The sequence below is a fragment of the Equus caballus genome, chromosome 13 (assembly GCF_041296265.1).
Source record: "Equus caballus isolate H_3958 breed thoroughbred chromosome 13, TB-T2T, whole genome shotgun sequence".
In the NCBI taxonomy this organism is placed as follows: domain Eukaryota; kingdom Metazoa; phylum Chordata; class Mammalia; order Perissodactyla; family Equidae; genus Equus; species Equus caballus.
In genome coordinates, this window is record NC_091696.1 from 28,780,509 (window position 1) to 28,795,845 (window position 15,337).

Consider the following 15,337-nt stretch of genomic DNA (forward strand, 5'->3'; position numbering starts at 1 on the left):
TGGGGGCTGGCCCCGTGGCTGAGTGGTTGGGTTCTCGTGCTCTGCTTCGGCAGCCTGGGGTTTGTTGTCAAGGCCCATTATCAGAAGGTTGCTTTGGTAAGCATGAAATCAGAGCAAAAGATAGTACTTTACAAATCGGGTAATTGTACTAACAATTGTATCCAGGCCAGATTACTGGGCCCATAAGCCTCTTCTCACATCTTTATGTGTCCGCAATGCCAAGAGGGAGCCCGGGTCCTGGGTGGGGGCTCAGGACCAGGGAAAGGCAGGTGGAGGCCGAGGGTCCGCCCTGCGAGGCAGAGGCCACTAAGGATGGTAGCGGGCTCGCCTGGGCTCACCGGGTGTCCCACAGGCATAAGCGAGGGACAGTGTCTCAGGCCGGCCTCCTCGAAGAGAGAGAGACGTCGGCCACCTCCCGCAGGCCTGCTCGGGCCTGCGGCCCCGACCGGCCGCCCTGGGCGGGACGACCCCGGAAGGGAGGGCGGGGAGAAGGCAGAGACCGCGCGGCCGAGCGGGGCTGGCGCCGAGCCGGCGACCTCGGCCCTTCAGGGCCGGCGCGGGAGGCTCGGCTCCCTCCCCCCGAGACCCCCACCCCGGGCCCTCGGCTGGCCCGCCGCCGCCGCCGCCGCCGCCGTCCTCGGGCGGGCACGGCGCGTGCTGCGGAACACAAGACTCCCCGGCCCTCCCGGGCCGGGCGCGCGCCTTCAACCAAAATGGCGCGGGAGGCCTCGGCCGGGGCACGTGACCGCAGCCCCGCCCCGGGCCCGCCCTCGGCGCCGCCCGGAGCCCGGCGGCTGGCGGCTGGCGGCTGGCGGCTGGCGGCTGGCGGCTGGCGGCGAGCGGCGCGGGAATCATGGCCCGGGGGCCGGCGGGCGCCGCGGCCGTGCTCGGCCCGCTGCTCTGGGGCTGCGCGCTGGCGCTGCAGGGCGGGATGCTGTACCCGCGGGAGAGCCCGTCGCGGGAGCGCAAGGAGCTGGACGGCCTCTGGAGCTTCCGCGCCGACTTCTCCGACAACCGGCGCCAGGGCTTCGAGCAGCAGTGGTACCGCACGCCGCTGCGGGAGGTGCGGGCTCCGTGGGGACCGGGCACGGGGCCTGGGCAGGGAAGCGCCTAGAAGCCAGGTCGGGGGCGTGGGGAGCTACTCCTGTGCCCTCGGAGCTGCCGGCGAGGAGTAGGTTAAAGGGGAACGGGCTTGGAGGCCGCGGCCGGCCGACTGAGAAGGAGGAAACGGGCGGAGGGCCAGCGCCTGGCTTCTGTGGGGCCGGGGCGGGGGGCGCCAAGTCCCCCGCTGGGGCCCCGTGCGGCGGGGGAGGCTGAGCTAGAGCAGTGTTCGCGGCACCGAGAGGCCAGGCAGCAACAGGAGGAGAGATTTTTGACATCGTTGGGCCAGCTCTGCCCTGGCACGAAGGACCTTGGGTTCCAAGGTTCAGGTAGAGGATGGGGCTTGGCACCCAGCCAGTCAGGGACCTCACTTCAGACCTCCCCTCTGACTTGGGTCAGATCGTCTGAAAATTGGGACTGGAGCAGGCCTTTGTGCCCATCCGGCGCTCGCCTCTCTTAGATCCTCTTTTTTTGGTCTTTGCCGCCCAGCATTCAGCAGGGGAGGACAAAAGGGGGGGCTGGGAATCAAGCATGTGCCACGCTCATAGTTTCCTCAGCAAAGCAGCCCCTGCCCCCGGCCAGCCTTCCTCCCTGGGGCAGTCATCTGATCATCTTCCTCTTGCAGAGTCTGGTCTCTGTAGATCCTTTTTGCCTCAGGCTGGGTTGTGGCCCTGCGCTCACCCCTTTCCGTGGAGACCCTGGTGCAGTCCGCCCTGAAAAAGAACTTCTGGGCCCTGTCAGCCCTCGGACGCAAACACACATCCTGGCAGTTGATCTCTCATCAGCAGGTTATCCACCCATGCAGCCAACATGTATGGAGTCCCTACTATATGACAAGGCTTGTGGCAGACCCTGGAGATACAGCTGTGAAGGACAGAGGGAATCCCTGCCTCCTTGGGGGGCAAACACGCATACAGATGTGTTCAGGAAGCTCCGCCCCAGGCTGCTTTCACGCTATTACTGAGCTCTCTGCTGCACTCCTGCCTTGCCTTCTGTCTGACATGTTTAGGGGTCTAGAGGTTCAAGGGATTCCCTGCAGGGCTCAGGGTCACCCAGTTCTGCCAGGATGTCCGGAGGCAGTGTCCCGTGGGTCCTGGCCCCAGAGGCTTTCCCTGACCCCTAAGATGGTCCCCTGCCACTCTCCACACCCTGGCAGGCTTTATTTCCTTCATAGCACCTGACAGCAGAGGCCTTGTTCACTCTTTTATTCCTAGCACCTAGAACAGTGTTGTAGGTGTTCAGTGTACACTGTCAGTTGAATGAGTGAGTGACTACTTCATGGAGTTATGAGAATTAAATGAGCTCCATAAAAGACCTTGGTCACAGTCTGGCAAAGAATAACAATGGTGCGGTGGCCTGGAATCCCAGGGTCTGGGAGAAGTCGTCTTGTCCTGCCTTCTTCCTGCAGGCAGGGTTGCCTGGGGACCTGGCACTTGGGGAAGGGGATTGCCTGGGCCCTGGTCTTAGATTCCTAGGTGGTCTGGACCTGATCCTAGCCCTTCTTTCCCTAGTCGGGCCCCACCCTGGACATGCCAGTTCCCTCCAGCTTCAATGACGTCGGCCAGGATGGGCGGCTGCGTAGCTTTGTTGGCTGGGTGTGGTATGAACGGGAGGTGACCCTGCCCCAGCGATGGACCCAGGACCTGGGCACGAGAGTGGTGCTGAGGATTGGCAGCGCCCACTACTACGCCATTGTGGTCAGTGCAGCAAGAAGCAGGCAGGGCGAGTGGGCAGGTGCAGCTGCTGAGCATGCATGTGGCTGCCTTGGGGTGCCTGGTTCCCAGCTGTCACCTGACAGCGTGCTTCCTGGGGTGGATGGTGGAGTGTGCTCATGCCCTATACTGGAATCTGTGCCCTGGGTTGGGGTGGGTTGCCTAGTCTGCTACTTTGGCGCTCCATTTCTCCATTCCTGAGGAAGGTGTCAGCTAGCAGGGCCCTCAGCCCCCACATACTGCACTTCTGTTTGAGGGAGTGCCTGAGACGGCAGGGACCCCTCCTCATGCTCTGCCTGCTGCTCCTCCCCGTATCTCCTTGTGTCTGCAGTGGGTGAATGGGGTCCATGTGGCAGAGCACGAGGGGGGCCATCTCCCCTTCGAGGCTGACGTCAGCAAGCTGGTCCAGAGTGGGCCCCTGTCCTCCTGCCGCATTACCATCGCCATCAACAACACGCTCACCCCCCACACCCTGCCGCCAGGGACCATCCTCTACCAGAAGGACACCTCCAAGTGAGCAGCACCCTGCTCCCTCCTCTCCCCGCTTCCCACCCTGCCCAGTGGTCTTCCCACTAGGGGCAGGTGGCCTTAGCAGAGGTGAGGTTGAAGGCCCCAGAGTAAGGCCCCAGTTGGCCACTGTCCTCCCACCCTAGGTACCCCAAGGGTTACTTTGTCCAGAACACACACTTTGACTTCTTCAACTACGCGGGACTGCATCGGCCTGTGCTCCTCTACACCACACCCACCATCTACATTGATGACATCACCATCACCACTGGCATGGACCAAAACACTGGTGAGGGCTCCTGGCAGGATCTGCCTCAGCCAGGCCCAAAGTGGCTCTGTTCCCTGTTTGGAAAGATCCCCCAGGAGAAGGGCTCTCCCAGCATCTCTTAATCCTCACAGGTTCCCATCCACCTAAGAAGCTAAAATCCAGCCTGTCTGCACTGGCAAGGGCTTCAGAAATACCCATGTGGTCTGATCTCATTTTGTGAGGAAATACGGCCCAGTGAGAAGTGGGGCTTGCCTAAAATCACATAGTTCAGGATGAATAGCTCAGGGTTCCTGGAAATCCTATGTCTTGTCCCCATTGTATCACCCTCATTTAATCTCTCCTCACTGCAGATTGAGCTCAAGAAATAACTGGTGGTTGGCTGGAGTCTAAAGGTCCAAGCGGATTCCTCAGGGTAGTGGCTGCAGCCTGCTCTCTTCTCTGTGACCCAGGTCGCATCTCTCCCTCTTCTCTCTTGTCTGATCTCTCTTGTCTCTTGCAGGGCTGGTGAATTACAAGGTTTTTGTCCAGGGCAGTGAACATTTCCAGCTGGAAGTGCGTCTTCTGGATGAGGAAGGCAAAGTCGTGGCCCAGGGGACGGGGGACCAGGGCCAGCTCCAGGTGCCCAGCGCCTACCTCTGGTGGCCATACCTGATGCATGAGCACCCTGCCTACCTATACTCATTGGAGGTAATGGTGGTTAGGACTGGGGTTATGGGAGGCCTTTTGCCCCATTCAGCAGTCCTGCCTGCCTTCAGCAGGGGTCCAGGACAGGTGGACAGGTAGACATGGTCCTCTGAGCTTCCGAGTCAATTGGATTGAAGTGTTCCCAGCCTGACTTTTTTCAGCCTTGGTAGGGAAATCCAGTTTTGAAGAACAGACCCCAGGGGCAGAGTGGGCAAAGATTCCTCCTTGCTATTGGCAGAAGCCTGTAATTTCTGCATCCCTCTGCTTACAGTCCTAAAGGCGGGCCGCCGTGGTTTGTGAGGGCCTTCCTGCTGAAGGGCAGGCTCTGTGGGGCTCAGGCCATCAAGGAAGCCTCATGCACAGTGCTTGGCTTTCACAGGTGAGGCTCACTGCACAGACAGAAGCTGGGCCCGTGTCTGACTTCTACGCTCTCCCTGTGGGGATTCGCACTGTGGCTGTCACGGAGAACCAGTTCCTTATCAATGGCAAACCTTTTTATTTCCATGGGGTCAACAAGCATGAAGACGCTGACGTGAGTCGAGAATCCTGGGTCCCTGTGGGGGCTGGTTCTCATCTTTACCTTCCACATGCCCCCTGAAGTGGTTCAGGGCAGCTCAGAGCAGTTAAGCAAACTGCTCAAAACTGCTGCCCGATAGAGCCAGTGCTTGGGCTGGATAGAGGGGGAATGGCGTGACTCCTGAGGGCCCAGCTCTAGAAAGAAGTGCGTCTTGGACAGGGACAGAGGACATGGGGTCACTCTGCTCTGCTGTCCCCTAGATCCGAGGGAAGGGCTTTGACTGGCCACTGCTGGTGAAGGACTTCAACCTGCTTCGTTGGCTTGGTGCCAACTCCTTCCGCACCAGCCACTACCCCTATGCAGAGGAGGTGATGCAGCTCTGTGACCGCTATGGGATTGTGGTCATTGACGAGAGTCCAGGCGTGGGCATCGTGCTGACGTGAGTGCCCACCTCCCACGCCGCTTAGCCTGCCCAACTTGGCCAGCGATGACACCTCCCTTTCCTCTCCCTGCCCCGCAGGCAGAGCTACAGCAACGTGTCTCTGCAGCACCACCTGGAGGTGATGGAGGAGCTGGTGCGCAGGGACAAGAATCACCCAGCTGTCGTGATGTGGTCTGTGGCCAATGAGCCTGCTTCCTACCTGAAACCTGCTGGTTACTACTTCAAGTGAGTACCCCCGCCGGCCCCAGGCTGGGCCAAGGATGAGACCTCAGCCCTTTGACCAGTCAGCCTTGGCTGGCAGCCATGGGAGAGCTGAGGTCAACCTTGGGACGGGCATGTGCTGTGAGAGAGTCAACATCTGCTCTCAGCCCAGACTTGAGGGTGCATCTATACCTGGTCACTTCAGGGGACCAAACACCTACCCACCCAAATTGTGATTTCAACTCCATGAGAGCCAGTGTCCCCTTTTCATACCTGAAATGAAATCCAGAGTTAACCTACCCTACTTATACACATAACTTCAAGTTAAAAAAGAAAATAATGTCATGTCCTAACTGTGGTATAAGGGACAGTCATTTATCAAATAATACTTGAATGCATGGGCCTGACTCCCCAGAAGATGCAGTGAAGGGCAAACACTTACACCTCAGTGTGGAATCCCCTGCACACAGCTACAGAGCTGACTGCAGGCCACCATGGTGGTGACTCTGACACCACAGGCGGCACTTTCTTTGTGGTAAAGTTCCAAACAAAACCGAGTATAATCTTCCCTCACTTTTTATGGTATCTCTATTCCTGGGAAATTTAGTGTATGTTAAAATTCCAAAAAACACTTTGTGATGCTTTGGGCTCATCTGTGAAGGAGTTAGGCTTTATAAAACCAGCTTATCTAGGCATATAATTGTAAACAGGTTTTTCAATAACATGCATATTCCAGGTATTCTAAAGTCACATTGTTGACAGGACGAGGCCATCCAAAGTTCATGGTCCTGTTCTTGAAATGCCAATAACTCCTCCCTCTCTGCCCCACCTCCCCACCCCCCCTTGCAATGGACAGAAACACCAGTTGGGGGCAGTCTTCCCATAGTGGGAGGGTTTACTCTCTGAGGGAGGCTGCCCCCCCCACCACGCCCCCTGGTGTTTCTGTGGTTCTTTCTCTTACAGTCGCACAGTTGTAGCTTAGCCTGCAAAGAGGAACTACTATTTCACTTGCTGCAGAGGCAGCAGAGGCCGTTGGAACACTTTCTGAGGCCGACGGTGCATCCCTGTTTCACGGAGTGCTTGGAGCTGAGCCCTGTCTGTAGAGGAGGGAAGGCTCTGAGGAGGGGACCCATCTGGGCAAAAGACAGCTCCCAGTGCGTGGGGTGCAGGATGTGTGGAGCCAGGGCTGGGGGGCAGAATTTTTGTTGTGAGGATGAAAGGAGTATTTAGAGGCTCTTAGGAATGGGTGCCTGAGGCTCCAGATGGGCTTTTTTGGGAGGTGGACAGAGGGATATGCATGATTTTTGCAGCAGCAGGGATGGGGGCAACGTATGGAGAGAGCTGCCCGGGCCAAGGAGCTCAGCTAGGCTTTGAAACTTCCCACTTGACAAACAGGCTGTTTCAGAGTGTGGGTTTGGGACTCGAGGGTAAGGGGTACTGTTCAGGCCTGCAGAACCCACAGCCTTCAACTGAGAAGAGCAATGGTGAGAGGGTGTAAAGGAAAGAAAACTAGCTGTGAGGAAAGAGAAGAGAAATATAGGCTTAAACAGTGAATGAGGGTGACCTGCACAAGCGAGGTCTCTGACAGGTGCGTGGGCCAAGCCTGACCGCAGGCTCATCCCTGTTCCTGCCATCCCTCCTTGGTTAATGTGATTCAGCATAAACGCTGTTTCTTCAGCGAGGCTGTCACTCACTCTCCAGTCTCAATTATGTGCCCTGTTATTGTCTCATAGAACCCTAATTCTTGCTACCACTCGTAATTGCAACTTGTAATGTGTATGTGTGCGAGTGTCTCTGCTCCCACTGCTCCATGAAGCTATGGATGTGGCTGTGAGTACCCAGCACACAGCCTGCCTCTTAGCACACATTCTCTAATTATTTGTTAAATTAGTATCCATCCTAATCCACACCCCATCCATTCTGATTTTCAAGAGCTTTTTCAAAGATTCAGAACCTAGTTTTTGGCAGTGGCCAGCCCAAGGACCTCAGCTCTGCATGCCTGCTTGTTTCTGTAAGGATGGCCTCTACTCTGAGGGGTAGGGTTTGGGGAGGGAGAAAGAATGATGTCAGGGAACATGATCTAAGACTAGAGGAACATGTTTGCTTACCTGAAAAACACTTCAAGGTAGGGAGGAGAGCAGTTGTTTTGTTTTTTGCTTTGGCTGGGGAAGATGGGAGGGAGAAGATGAGAGGTGGGTGTCTGAGAGCCCTTCCTGGATTGATGGAGCCCATGTCTTCTGCCCTCCGTGGACAGGACGCTGATCGCCCACACCAAAGACTTGGACCCTTCCCGGCCTGTGACCTTTGTGACCAACTCCAACTATGAAGCAGACCTAGGGGTGAGACTGGGGTCTCCACACCTCTTCTCTTCTCCTCTGCCTGTCTTCTGGTGCAGCCCTGATGCTTGCTCAAACGCACTGCAGGGAAGAACTGTGAGCAACCAGTCCTGCCATTTTCATAGATGATCTTTAGGTTAAAGATAACTACCTGCTTGTTCACCAGGCAGTGTGGGTCCTGCATCCAGGGGGCTGGGCACGGGGCGATTTAACCCGCTCTCAGTGCAGACTCCATGTTTTATGCACCTCAGTTTAATTTTGTTTAATCTCAATTTAATTTGCTCATAAAATGGCGACGGTTTAAGGGAGCTTGAAGTTGTCATTGTCCAGTGTTTCTCCCGTCTGGCTGATCGTCAGAGCCACTAATGAAACTGTTTGAAAGTCCAGATCTCTGGATTCTGAGACTCTGATTTAGTAAGTCCAGGGTGGGAACCCGACTTTTTAAAGAGCTGCTCACTGATTCCAGTTATCAGCCGGCTTTGGGAACTACTGACTGGATCCAGCCCCTCAGACGGAGAATGGAAGGGACAGGCTCACACAGCCGCTAGACCACACGATCTCCCTCACCTCCCTGGGCATCAGAGCCCCTCAGAAACTGTGTTCATTTGCACTGAAGCTGTAAAACATGGGGGCAAGAAAATGCTTCTTCACTAGAGAACTGAAGGCCGGTACTTAAGAGGAAAGTGCTCCAGAAAGAGACATCACCTAAAGAAAGAATGAATGAGAAGATGCTATATACAAATCTAAATTGTCAACACTGTTATTTTAACATGGTTGTTAAAAGGTTTGCAACCTTAGTGTTCCTTTGTCATCTCTCAAGAAGACCTCTTCCAAGAAGCGTAAAGACTGTGGTAAAGCACCAGCATGCACAGCACAGGCAGCCCTGGGCGTTCCGGAGCTGCGTGGCAGCTCTTCCTGTTCTCATCTCTCACATGGGTGGGGAGCCTGTGCCTGGCGTGTTCTGACGGTTGCCAGACTCATCTGGTGGGGTGTATGATCCGTGTCGATGTGTCCACCCGAAGGTCCCTCCCCCAGCTTTCTCCTCCTCCTGCATCTCTCCACTGCAGTCTGGAAAGGGGCTGCAGTCACTTGGGAAGATGGACTGCCTCAGTCCCAGTGCAGACTTTGGAGATGTGCATGTGTTCAGGTGACATTAGAGACTAGATAGTTGGGCTCGCGTGCTTTTGCTGCTCAGTCCTGAGTTCACTGTTTACAAGCGAGACAGTCCCACCCCGTCATTTCAGCCTCCTTCCCAGGAGGGAATTTTCCAGCCACTTTGTGGCCCACAGCACTAGCTCACGTATGGCATGATGAATCGAGATTGTTTATGAGCAGAAAAACTGCATCTGTCCCTCAGTTGGGAGCATTTCTCCAGGGCCAGCTTGAAGGAAGACCAGGGAGGGGACTACCACCTAGAGAGGAGCAAAATCCAGTGGGATGGGCCCTGGGCTTCCACTGAGGGCAGCTTGCCGAGTGCGTCTTCTGCCTCTCATGGCCCTCACCAGAGCAGCCAGGTCAGCAGCGTCAGCCCAGAATTAGAGACTTGCTCCATTCCAGTCACTTCCTGAATGTATTTCCTCCACCTGTGAGCATCTAAATAATTTTCTGCATCCCCTTCTTACCTTCTGTGCCAGAAGAGTCCCCTGAGTGTGAGAGTCCTAACGCTATTATCCAGTCTTCTGGTTTGTGAACAAACTTTAATGCTCCTGTCCTAGGCGCCATATGTGGATGTCATCTGTGTGAATAGTTACTACTCCTGGTATCATGACTACGGGCATATGGAAGTGATTCAGCTACAGCTGGCAACCCAGTTTGAGAAGTGGTATAGGACTTATCAGAAGCCAATTATTCAGAGCGAGTATGGAGCAGAAACCATTGCAGGGTTTCACCAGGTAAGTAGTATAGAACATGCTGTTTATTTTTTCGCTCTCTTAGACAGTGATGTCACTCATTGCTCCAGGCTGGAAGTGTGCCTCCTTCCCTGTCCCTCGCGTGTACTGATCATCTCCGTGCAGTTCTTCATGCTCAGGCCAGCCTGCTCCTCTCCACTCACAGCAGCCAAGGACTCAGGCCTCTGCCTCACTTGCTTGGTGCTCAGCCTCCTTATTGGCTTTGTTTCCAGACAGTCCCCTCCTGGATGCCCAAGTGGTCTTGCTAGCTAGTCCTGTCATTGGCTCCATCCTGTGGTCTAGGGGATGGAGCCTGGCCCACAGGATGAAGCCCTCATCCCTGGTCAGGGCAGTCAGGTACTTTGCTGTCTGCCCTCTCCCAGGGCTTCTTCCTCCTCTGTGTCCACTCTTAGACCCTGGACTCCTTTTCACTGTGCTCAGTGGCTCCTGCTCTGGCGTAGAGTATTCCTTCTGCCTGGAATGCCCACGTTAGCACCACAATTGCCAACTAAGGGATTCTTATTCAGTGCTCAAGTCTCAGCTTAGCTGTCCCCTTTGGTGAGGTTTGCCCCCCGTGCCCCAGGCAGAGTAAACCGTTCCCTCTCCTCAGTCTCTGTCTCAGCATTTCTGACTATGTGCTGTCATTACAGCCATGAGTTGCATAAAGACAGGGATCAGTTCTGAGGAATGCATTGTTAAGCTGTTTCATCCTTATGCGAACATCACAGAGTGCACTTACACAAACCCGGATGGTATGGCCTACTGCCCACCTAGGCTGTATGGTACTAATCTTACGAGGCCACTGGTGTATATGCGCTTGTCAACCGAAATGGCATTATGCAGTGCCTGGCTTGTTTCTTTGGCTCTCTCCTTGACCACACTATGGGCTACAGGAGGGAGACCATTTATTGTTGCTTCCCAAGCACTCAGCAGTGTCCGGCACACAGCAGGTACCAAATGATTTGTTGAGGGAATGAGTAAAATCTTGGAGCAGGTTTTAATCAATTTTTCTCATTCTTTTCTCCACTTCCTCACCAAAGATATGTTGCTTTGTCTTGTGGGAGTTTTTTTCAGGCCAGCCCCTCATCCCCACCCCAGCCACCTCACACTCATCAGTCACAACTACTGGGATTCCTTGTTGACGCACATTTCTTAATTTGCTTATCCTCAGTATGTTGAACAGCTCTCCACAATGGACTATATTATTCTGTTTACGCCCTTAAATTCATCTTGCTTACACAGAATGCCACTTCTACAAACTGGTAATGTATGGGGAAATACCTTATAAAGACAAAGTATGTGCATATTTGTTCTCCCTCTTTGAAAAGGTAACCAATTCTGAATTTTTAACTCTGAGTCTAGGTCAGGACTGTCTGGTAGAACCTTTTGCAGTGATGAAGATGTTGTAAATCTGCATTGTCCAAAAGGGTGGCCACTAGCCACACATGGCTATTGAGGACTTGAAGTGTGACTAGTATCACTGAGTTGAGTTAGTTTAATTTAGTTTTAAGTTTAAATAGCCACACGTGGCTAGCATGAGACAATACAGGGTCATTTCCATTAAAACAAAGTAAGAAAATCTACATCTTGCCTTCTCCTCATGTTCAACTTTGGATCGTACAGTTATATTTTCAGTGTATTCTATATAGCATTTCAATCCTTCTTCTTGGAGAGGAAAGCCCAAGCCAGCAGGGTTCTGTTCTCGCATAAAATGACTGAAATGCTGCGTCCTTGAGCATGTAAGACTCGAGCCCCCACAAAATTCCCATGAGATGAAAACTCAGACTTTATGAGCCAACATCTAGATCATTCTTAATCCACAACACATGGGAGCTCTTAACCGAATACTGAGTGAGTGCATAGATGGGGCCTGCTTTTGTCACGGATGGCCTTCTCCTGCCCTGGCAGGTCTCAGCGTGCGTATTTCCTCAGGGAGCTCTGTGGCCCCCGTCTCAGTCAGCTCCCCCTGTTCCACATCCCCCCAGCTCCTGGTTTTCATGCTCCCTGTTCACCCTCATCACACCTCTGCCTTGTGTCCTTGCTAGATTGTAAAGCCTCTGAGGGCAGGGACACTTAACTTTCTTGTTTATCGCTTAATCTGCAATGCCTACCATGTAAGCAGATAGTAAATAATTATTTGTTGAACAGATGAATGTGCTAAACCACAGCTACTTACCCAGACCAGATACAGACAGATCTGAGGGGAGTTAAATCTGAGTCACACTAGTTCTCAAATTATGCACCTGCAGCTACTTAAAACTTGTTTTAAATTATTATTCAAAGACATAGTTCTACTTCCAGTGTAGTTCAGCTTTAAGACTGCACTGGTGAACAGAGATGGGAAAGTAAGATAAAGCAAATATCAAATTCGGTTTATAAATAAAGCAGTTACCAATTAAAGTTTTTGAAAAAATCTCTTCTTTTTTACCCTGGGCTAGGTCATAGCCTAGCTGTGTCTCTATACCTGCTCCAGTGAGGCCTGCAGTCACCACAGCCCACCATGGGGACAGATATTTTGGTCATCATCATGTGGATCTCTATTTTTATCTAACATTTACAATTCTGCCAGTTCTGACTCTTAACTTCTGTCTCTGCCTTGAATTCCAGGACCCACCTCTGATGTTCAGTGAAGAGTACCAGAAAGGTCTGCTGGAACAGTATCATTTGGTTCTAGATCAAAAACGCAAAGAATATGTGGTTGGAGAGCTCATCTGGAACTTTGCTGATTTTATGACTGACCAGTGTAAGTGGCCGTTTGGTTTATGGAATGTACCATTTCTGATTTTCTTAGGTTGGCCTTTCAGTTCAGGACATTTGGTTATAAGAACACTGGAAACAAGAGGGAGAAAGCTAATCTAATCTATGTAGGCTACATAGGGAATTTCCTAGGAAAATTAAGTTGTGTTTAGCAAGCAGCAATCACTTGCCTGCTTCTCCAGTCACTTTATGGTAAAAAAGCAAATGGGAGAGCCTCCTATCTCGAGGCAAAAATGGCTAACTTGCCTTTGTCTGTTTCACAACGGCATAAGGAAAAAGTAGACCTCGTATTGAATTTAATTGTGAGATACACTCATTATTCCAGAGTAGGGTACAAAGCCCAAGAAACTCAAGATATTTTGGTCTGTTTTATATTATTCACTTGTAAAAGGCAGGTTCACTGAATCCAGGTAAGTTTCAAAGCATTTTGAATGGGGAGTGTGTAAGTCTTCAAAGAGAATACGACCTGTGCTCTTTCTCCAGAGGGGATAGATGAGGGCTACCTCACGTAAGTTCCAAATGAGTGTTCCCCATTTCCTTCTACACCTCAGGTTACTAGTATCTTAATATACCATAAACTTAGGATAGCAATTTGGGGAGGTGGGAAGGATTTGGTAGTAGTGAGAATTAAACTACTTATGGGACAAGGCAGATCTTTGGAAGGTTAAAGTTGAATTAAAAATTAGCATAGAAAGAGGTAATGAGAAAAAATAAGAACACAAGCCTCTACTCTGCTTGGCAAATGAGATTAATGGCTTCTGGAAGTATCCTGGATGGCAATCTAGTTTTGTGAATAAGTGCACCGGCTCTGTGTAGTAAGAAGTTAGCTTTAGCCATGTGACCTTGGGCAACTTACCTACCCTTTAACAGGCCTGTAAAGTGGGGATGGAGCTAACACCTGGCAGGTTGATGGAGGGATTCCATTTGACGAAGTGCTTGGCACTGTGCCTGGCATTGGCTTATCGTGGAGGAAATTATTATTGCCTTGAACTTCTCAGTGAGAAGGACCTCCTTTCCATTTAACAAGCTGTGGTTTCATAGCGGGTAGACAGAGTTTGTTGAGGGCGGAGCCCTGACTTCCTGGCTTCCTTCCTGGCTTCAGCTCTGGCAGACCAAGCACCAGCAGTGTGGACCCACCGGAAGTCTGCCCAGGAGGACTTTGAAATCTAGTAGATCCCACCTAGGCACCTTTGACTTGTCAGGACTCTGGCTCCCACCAGGAGAGTTGTCTCTTCAGAAAGACCCAAGCCTTTCCAAGGGTAACACTGTTTTGGTTCCACTCCAGTTACCAGGGAGCTGGTACCCATGTTTTAAACCTTATTTTGCAAGGTAACAATTTTGGATTTTTTTCCCCTAACAGACATAAAATTAACACACCAGAGAGCTGAGGTATTTTGGGGGAGCAGTAGTATTTAAATCTTTAACCCACTAAGTGGCCACTTCAGACAAAGCAACCCTAAACTATAAGAGGACATTTCTATTTAGTGCTGCCCAGCTTGGCTCCAGGTTGTTTGCGATTTGGCCCATCAGAAGTCATCTGAAACACCTTTTACCTTGTTTTTAGCACCGCAGAGAGCAATGGGGAATAAAAAGGGGATCTTCACTCGTCAGAGACAACCAAAAGGTGCAGCATTCCTTTTGCGAGAGAGATACTGGAAACTTGCCAATGAAACCAGGTACCACGGGTCAGCTGTGAAGTCACAGTGTGTGGGAAACAGCCCGTTTACTTTTTAAACCAAGAACTACCTCTCTACTGAAACTGGTTCTGTCAGCCCCTCCTCCCCAAGTAGGGGGCGACTTCCACAGCAAACAGAGCAGTGCTTCCTGGACTGTGCATGGCAGACTGAAAAGTCTGGATTTTGTAGTAATCTGCTAGAAGGGAACATAAGAGGTGAAAATAAAGGCTTTTGTAGTATGTGAATAAAGAGTTGGCTTAAAAGTGACCATCTGTAAATCTATTGCTGCAAAGCATCTGAAATTATTTTTATGTGTCAAGCTGTTTTCATAGCATTAACTGAGGATAGATTCTCGAGAGACTTCTGCTTCAGCACTCACACCACATTCAAAGAGGCTGGTTACAGACTGTGTGCTTCCACAGAACAGCCCCATAGCCTTAGGGCCACCCGTGATCGCGTACCGAACCAGGCCAGCCTTGAGAGTAAAAGACAACTACTGTGAAACTCCGCAGATGAGTTCAAGTCCCAGCAAATTTAGAGAAAGTGTTATCATGCTGGAATAATGAAAAAGGTCTATGGATCAGTTTGCACATAGTTAAGCTGACAAATAGGCATAATCAAGGTAAAAGCTGAAGAACGTCTGCATCAGAAGGGAGCTCAGAGGGTAGCAGTTGTCCCAGGACATGGTTCCAACCTCAGCATTGTCTAGTTTTGACAGAAATGGAAAGATGGGCATAAAAACCTGTTGGCTCCATCACAAGTGACTCCACTGAACGTGACGAGATCTCTTTAAACAGACTAGGCCTGCAGACAAGTACTCCAGGCCTTCGTACCTCTGGGTGACCCCCACCTACCCTGATCACAGACAGTGAATCTTTCCTCCTCTTCTTCCACAGGCTCCAGTAAGGCAAGTAAGGTACATTATTCCTAAGATTTCAGTGTTCCTCAATCCTGGTTTAAAGCTGAATGCTTTGGAAAAATACTCCTTTTGGTGTACAATCAAATGGAAGACCATAAACCAATGCAGGTCTTAATACAGAAATGGTTTCACGTCACTTGTTGATTCCACATGTCTCAACACACAGCCTTTTTTACCTTCTTTTCCAAGCTCCATGAAAGAAACAGTAAAGATAATTTAACCTCGTTTCAGTGGCCATCTTGAGAGCATTTTTAAGAAATGGAAGTGTAGTCAGTTCAACTAAGTTAGGAATTCTAGGGGCTACATATTCTGTTACCACTGAACTTCT

At 51.6% G+C, this 15,337-nt stretch overlaps 1 protein-coding gene across 4 annotated transcripts; it reads left to right on the forward strand.

Moving 5' to 3' along the window:
- Positions 1-771: 771 nt before the first annotated feature.
- GUSB (glucuronidase beta) lies at positions 772-14,357 on the forward strand. Of its 4 annotated transcripts, none has more exons than XM_023655544.2 (12): positions 772-1,063; positions 2,613-2,798; positions 3,145-3,326; positions 3,467-3,609; positions 4,088-4,275; positions 4,652-4,804; positions 5,050-5,228; positions 5,310-5,456; positions 7,687-7,771; positions 9,484-9,660; positions 12,265-12,400; positions 13,979-14,357. In XM_023655544.2, exons 1-12 carry the CDS (start codon positions 854-856, stop codon positions 14,146-14,148), a joined length of 1,956 nt encoding a protein of 651 aa, XP_023511312.1. In that variant the 5' UTR covers positions 772-853; the 3' UTR covers positions 14,149-14,357. The 4 variants fall into 4 exon arrangements, 3 of the variants coding, with proteins under 3 accessions (XP_023511312.1, XP_070087914.1, XP_023511311.1); XR_011424638.1 differs by having other exon boundaries at positions 781-1,063; positions 7,687-8,915; XM_023655543.2 differs by having other exon boundaries at positions 788-1,063; positions 7,687-7,864.
- The last annotated feature ends 980 nt before the right edge of the window (positions 14,358-15,337 follow it).

What these genes read in the sequence shown, in the direction of transcription:
- GUSB (XM_023655543.2), top strand. Translation starts at nt 854, where the DNA reads ATGGCCCGGGGGCCGGCGGGCGCCGCGGCCGTGCTCGGCCCGCTGCTC. An exon ending in CCCACTACTACGCCATTGTG is followed by an intron (nt 2,799 to 3,144) that starts GTCAGTGCAGCA and finishes TTGTGTCTGCAG; the next exon opens with TGGGTGAATGGGGTCCATGT. An exon ending in TGGCATGGACCAAAACACTG is followed by an intron (nt 3,610 to 4,087) that starts GTGAGGGCTCCT and finishes TGTCTCTTGCAG; the next exon opens with GGCTGGTGAATTACAAGGTT.